At 47.2% G+C, this 6000-nt stretch overlaps 1 protein-coding gene across 1 annotated transcript in view; it reads left to right on the top strand.

Moving 5' to 3' along the window:
* Positions 1–297: 297 nt before the first annotated feature.
* The window catches only part of Abhd3 (abhydrolase domain containing 3), a gene marked incomplete at its 5' end in the record, with an annotated part of 38880 nt that continues 33177 nt past the window's right edge, over positions 298–6000 (top strand). The window contains 2 exon segments of the mRNA XM_013520539.1: positions 298–461; positions 1642–1824. Of these exon segments, the coding sequence (XP_013375993.1) occupies positions 298–461; positions 1642–1824 (347 nt within the window).

The following is a 6000-nucleotide window of genomic DNA, read 5'->3' as shown; positions in this document are numbered from 1 at the left end:
CTGAGGCGGGACCCTGCGGACGCTGCGCCCGGCGCCGCGCGGTCACCGTCCGCGGGCGGCAGTGTCGCCGGGCGCCCTGTGGCACTTCCCTGCCTCAGCGCTCGCCTTTGCCCCGGGGAGCTGCTAAACCACCGCCTAGCCGGTCGTGATTGCGACTTCTCCGCGGCGGTCCCCCGGCACTTGTCTTCGGGGTGTCTCGCGTGGCGGGGGGGGGCCGCTCTGCGCAGGCTGCGGTTACGCTTGGCAGAAAGTTCGCTCCGTTCCGGACCCTTCGCTGATCACCGGCTTCGCCTGCAGAAGCCCCAGCTGGTGACGGGCGGCGAAAGTTTCAGCCGCTTTCTCCAGGAGCACTGTCCCGTGGTGACCGAAACTTACTACCCGACCGTGTGGTGCTGGGAGAGCCGGGGACAGACGCTGCTGAGACCCTTCATCACTGCCAAGCCCCCCGTGCAGTACAGGAAGTGAGTACATGTCGTTTTCTGACGTTTCTTCCAAGTCCCGGGTTTGGGAGCACAGTTCTTGGTTAACAGAACCGCGGGCTTCGGGGTCGAGGAGCGGGCACAGGGAGGAAATGACAGCATCCCCCTACCCCATTTGAAGCTGCAGGGAAATACTCAGCGATTGCCTTTCCTTTTTCTTTTTGCTTCTTTTGCGCCCCGCTCCCCCGAGTAAATGGATTATTTCTAGGATGGAGAGGTACCTGGGGTAAGGTCTTCCCCGTTCGTCCTGCGTCTGTCCTGAGCACACGCTTTGGTGACAGCACCGGTTCATTGATGTGTGGCAGAGCGGGGGCCAGGCGCCCGGGGGTTCCCCTTGACAAGCAGAGGCTTTCTTGGTGAGACCGACCTTGAGGTGTTACAGATGTAGCCAGGAATGTATAGCCAGGAGAGTTGAATGGTGCCTGTTACTAATTTTCCTGAGTCATCTAGTGCCTCTGAAGTTCTTTTTTTGTTGTCTGAAACAAGTACAATTTGGGAAAATTCTGTGCAGTTCATCGATACTAAGTAACAAATACTTATTTAAGAAGCAAATTGTGCACTAGGCTGTGTGAGGAGGCTGCATTATTGGGTCAAAAGAGCTCCTGGCATAATCAGATCTGCATTTTACGATGCCCTGTTGAGTAATCTGAGTGACCTCCATCAAATCGGGGTTAAATGCTAGGTATTTAGAGTAATGAGGAAATGATTACAGGATAAATATTTGAGGTTTTTTTTTTTCTCTCCTGCTGTGCTGGGTCACCGAACCCAAAGCCTTGCACATGCTAGGCAAATGCTCCGCAGCCACATCCCCAGCTCAAATGTTTGAAGTGACTCCCAGTTCATTTTTGTGTATTACCTTTTACTGGGGACGCTGGAAATATATGGTACTAATCTTTATAACATCCTTGTGTTGAAAGGGACATACAGATATGTCTGTGTGAGACTGCTGAACATAAGCTGTTTGGAGAGGACCAAATAATGTGGTGTATTTGTGGAATTCAAACCCTAACATTCCCTATGATGAATGCGATTAATATGTATATCTAAATTGTACCGATAAACTTAATAATGAAAAATTAAATCCATAAGGGGGAAAAACTCTAACGTTAAGACAGAACTTGAAATACTTACTGAGTAATGTCTTTGTAATTGTTTCTTTCAGCGAACTTATTAAAACCGCAGATGGAGGGCAGGTTTCCCTGGACTGGTTTGATAATGATAACAGTGCATATTACACGGATGCCAGCACCCGGCCCACTATCTTACTGTTGCCTGGCCTCACTGGAACCAGCAAGGAGTCGTATATCCTTCATATGATCCATCTCAGTGAAGACTTAGGATACAGGTACTGGTGAAAGATATTTTTCCATTTTTCACCTAATTCAACTTCAATGAAATGCAAAAGTATCTACACCTGTGTTTCATAAATATGTATTATATCCTGCGTGCATCAAGCAGTCCCTTAAGTTATCCTTTTTCTTTGCTTCCTCTTTTCCCTTTTTTTTTTTTTCAGGAAGGTACATAACAGAATCATCTCACAAGAAATGGCACTTACCCTAGCAGTAGGCACTCTGAACACTTAGCTTGAAGGGACAAATGAAATTAGAATCATCGGAGAATTGATGGAGGCCCCTAGATCTGAAACACAGTAGGACGCCCTCCCCCAAGAGAGCTATGGGTAGTATAGCTTATAAACTCCTGAGAGAGTGCTCGTGTCATGCTCTGTATTTGGGCCTTCGATTTGCTAATCTTGTCTCCCTGGCTTGCATCCCAAGTGTAAAAATTACACAGAATCAGCTTTTAGGCCATCCTCATTTTTCCAGAGGTGAGCCACCTGGGTGTGCGGTGCACGTGGCCAGGGCCCAGCTGATGTCACAGCATTTTTGAGTAACCCGTTGCTCAGCTCGGTCACCGGGTACAGGGTAATTTTTGCAAGTGATTTAGCAGCTTGGCGGTTCAGGCTCAGCTCTGGAAACATCATTAAGGGTCACTGTGGGTCATTAGGGAGACTACTGCTTTTTTGTGCCTCCGTGTTTGTAGCTGAGGTAATGGTTGTAAATGCAGCACTCTGATTTGTCTCTGGAGTTCTATCTTTTGTTGAACTTGAAACACTCATGAGTGTGTGAAAGACTAATGTTATGTTTATGTTAAGAAAGGCATTTTGATATAAAGGGAAGAATGCCCTAATAGTGAATTCATTTTTAGCAAGTTAACTCTGATCTTTTACAGATAAAGCCTGTTTTGTCCATGAAGTAACATTCTCTCAGAAACTGTGATATGCTGTTCTAGAATTATGGTGCTTTGGAAATTTACTGAGTGTGAACAAGAACTCATCATTATTCTGTGTTTAAGCACCAGCCAGTTAGATAGGGAGCTTCTTCCCAATTTTTTCTCTTTTTTTGCTAAAATTTAGTTATGTTCAGGAAGTAGAGAAGCTCTCCAGGTATGGTGGTGCATGCCTGTAACCTCAGCACTCTGGAGGCTGAGGCAGGAGATTCACTGTGAGTTCAAGGCCAGCCTGGGCTACATAGTGAGTTCAAGGCCAGCCTGAACTCTATAGCGAGACCTTGTCTCAAAAAGTCACAGATGCACACCCCACAAAAGAAAAAAAAAGTGCAGATGCTCATAGGACCTTTGGTACATATTTAAATTTGAGATCCTAGTTTTACCCTAAGCTGTCTCCCAAGGAGACCTGGATGTGAAGTTCGGTGGTAGAGAGCTTAGCATGGGGGAGGCCTGGGTTCCATCCCCAGCACCAAAAACAAACAAATGAAAATGAACAATGTAGTTAAAACTCAAGGAGTAAGTCTCCTAAGCCCTGGCTGTAGCCAATGTGCATGGCTTTTGTCCATTTCTAATTAAAGTTGCCAGATTTTATTTGTTTGTTTGTTTGTTTTGTCTTTTTGAGACAGGGTCTCCCTGTGCAGTTCAGGCTGGTCTTGAGCTCACCTTGTAGCCCAGGCTGCTCTCCAACAATCCTCCTGCCTCAACCTCCCGAGTACTGAGATTACAGACGTGCGCCACCACGCCCGGCATTAAAGTTGCCAGATTTTAACACTAAGGCTATGACTACACTGTCCTTCAAAGTGGTTGGAAGGTTTTAGGTTCCTTAGGGATTAAAATAATCTCTCTTCTATTGCTCGGGAATTGTTTTCTGTGGATATGTGATATACAGGAGGATTGTGCTGGGTGCTATGAGGAGATAAGAGTTGCCTCAAGGAGCATAGGAGAGGGGAAGGCTGCGTGAGTTCACTGTCACCTTCTGTTTGTCGTTTGTGACTGTTTGTTTGTATATAGTTCAGGCTGGTCTTGAACTCCCAGGCTGGCCTCAGGCTTGAAGCCATCCTCCTGCCTCAGCCTCCCTAGTGCTTGCACCACCACATCTAGCCATTGTCAGCTTTTTAACTATATAACCTATGTGGTTTTAGGGAGTACTAACGTTGAATCAGACTGGACTTGTAGGAAGCAGAATAGATGAATAAGCCATCATTAGTAAATTTTCAATGACCTTTGGGTCTATCCACATCTGTTTTTAACTGCAAAGAGTCTCTTAATCTAGGCCAGAGAAGCTGTATCAGTTAGCTTTTGCTGTGTACCAAACCACCCCAAAACCCAGTGGCTTAAAACAGCAAGCATTGCACTCCCCGTTCTGTGGGTTGGCAACGTGGCTGGGCCCAGCTAGGTGACCCATCTGATAAGAAGCAGGGTCATTCGTGTGCCCCTGCCTCTACTGTTTAGAGCATCACATAGGCAGGCCCCAGGCAGAGGAAGGGAACAGATCTCCATCTGGACAGGAAGAGCTACACAGTGTGCTTGTGGTCTCCGCAGAGAGCAGGTGGTTTTAAAGACCACAGAGGTGGAACCTAAATCAAGAAATCTGCCACAGGCTGGTTGGAGTCCTAAAGAGATAAAACAGGAGAAAGTCGTTGTTATAGCAGTTGTGGCCGGGAGCAGGGCTGGGGAAGGCTGTGTCACACGGCACAAGGTGCACGGGCTGTGTGTCAGGCCTGATTCCCATGTTGGAACCACCACTTACTGCGTGATCCTGAGTGTTCACTGAATTTCCCTACTGCAAGTTCTTGCCTACTTCAGAGAGTTTTATTAGAATATGTAAAGTGCTTAGTTTAGTGTCCGGCATAAAGTGGATCTTTGGAAAGTGTTTATATTATTCTCCTTTCATCTGCTATTCCCTGATCAGAATAGAACATTTTGTATAATTTTGCCAGGCTGGGTGGTGCAGGCCTGTCATCCCAGCACAAAGAAGGCTGAGGCAGAAGCATCGCCAGGAGTTCAAAGCCAGCCTGGGCTACATAGTGAGACGGTGTTTCAGAAAGAAATCTATAACTTAGAAGAACAGGTACAAGCCCACCTAGCTCCTGGGAAACACAGACACCAGATCTCCATCAGCGCCATGCGGGCGTTGGTGGGACACCCGTGTGCAGCGTCGGGGATGGAGTGTGCATGCCTGTAACAGCGGGAGGCCCTGTCCGCCTGGCGCCAGTGACCGTGTGCGAAGTTGAGTGTTGGGGGCCAGGGGTCAGGAATTCTTTCAGGTCACCAGAGAACTGTTGGTGCTTTACTATGAGAAGTGATTTAGACACAGGAGGGAACCTGACTCCCAGCACACAGAAGAGTTTATAGGTGAGGATAAGCAATTTCTCTAGACCTGAAAATGAACCAAAACAAAATATTTTTCTTTGATATACTGAGGTCCCCCAATTTACAATTAATGATCGATGGGACGAAAATAGGCTTCAGTCATGTAGGAGAACGGCAAGCACAGGTGTTCATCACTCGGGGTGCAGAGCAGTGATGGGGGACATCTGGTCTCCCTAGCACGTCCACCGTCCTTGGCAAGTGCTCGGAGGGGGGAGAAGTGCTGAGCCAGACAAATTCTTGCAAATTTTACCAACCATGGAAGTCTCCTACCTGGAGAACAAGTATAGTAAAAAAGAGCAGGAGGCCAGGAGTGTGTAGAGAGTCGCCCTTCTGATGGAAACTAAACCAGAGAAAAAATACTGTAGTACCTTCTAATAATTTACATCTGTCTGATTGAAAAAATTGTTAAAAATCTTAGCCATGTCTTCACAATTTCTTTGGGGCTGGGGATTTAGCTCAGCGGCACAGTGCCTGCCTGGCAAGCGCAAGGTCATGAGTTCAATTCCCGGTACTAGAGGGGGAAAAAAAAAAATCAAAATTTCTTTGGAAAAACTCTCCATGCCTGTATGGTGTCTCACACCTATAATCCCAGCACTTGGGAGGCTGAGGCAGGAGAATCTCTGCAAATTCGAGACCAGCCTGGGCTACATTGTGAGTTCAAGCCCAGCCTCAACTACATAGTGAGACCTTGCCTCAAAATTAATCAATCTTCATTCAAGCCAGTGTGATGGTGTACCTGAAGTCTGTCCTCCCACTTGGGGAGCTGAGGCAGGAGGACCCCAGGAGCCAAGGACTCCAGGACCAGCCTGGGCAGCACAGTGAGACCCTGTCTTTTAAAAAAAAAATCTCCATTCAGAAGCAT

Source organism: Chinchilla lanigera, unplaced genomic scaffold (assembly GCF_000276665.1).
Source record: "Chinchilla lanigera isolate Chin_1 unplaced genomic scaffold, ChiLan1.0 scaffold00001, whole genome shotgun sequence".
In the NCBI taxonomy this organism is placed as follows: Eukaryota; Metazoa; Chordata; class Mammalia; order Rodentia; family Chinchillidae; genus Chinchilla; species Chinchilla lanigera.
Note: the sequence above shows the minus strand (reverse complement) of the source record. Positions and strands in the feature narration are given on the sequence as shown.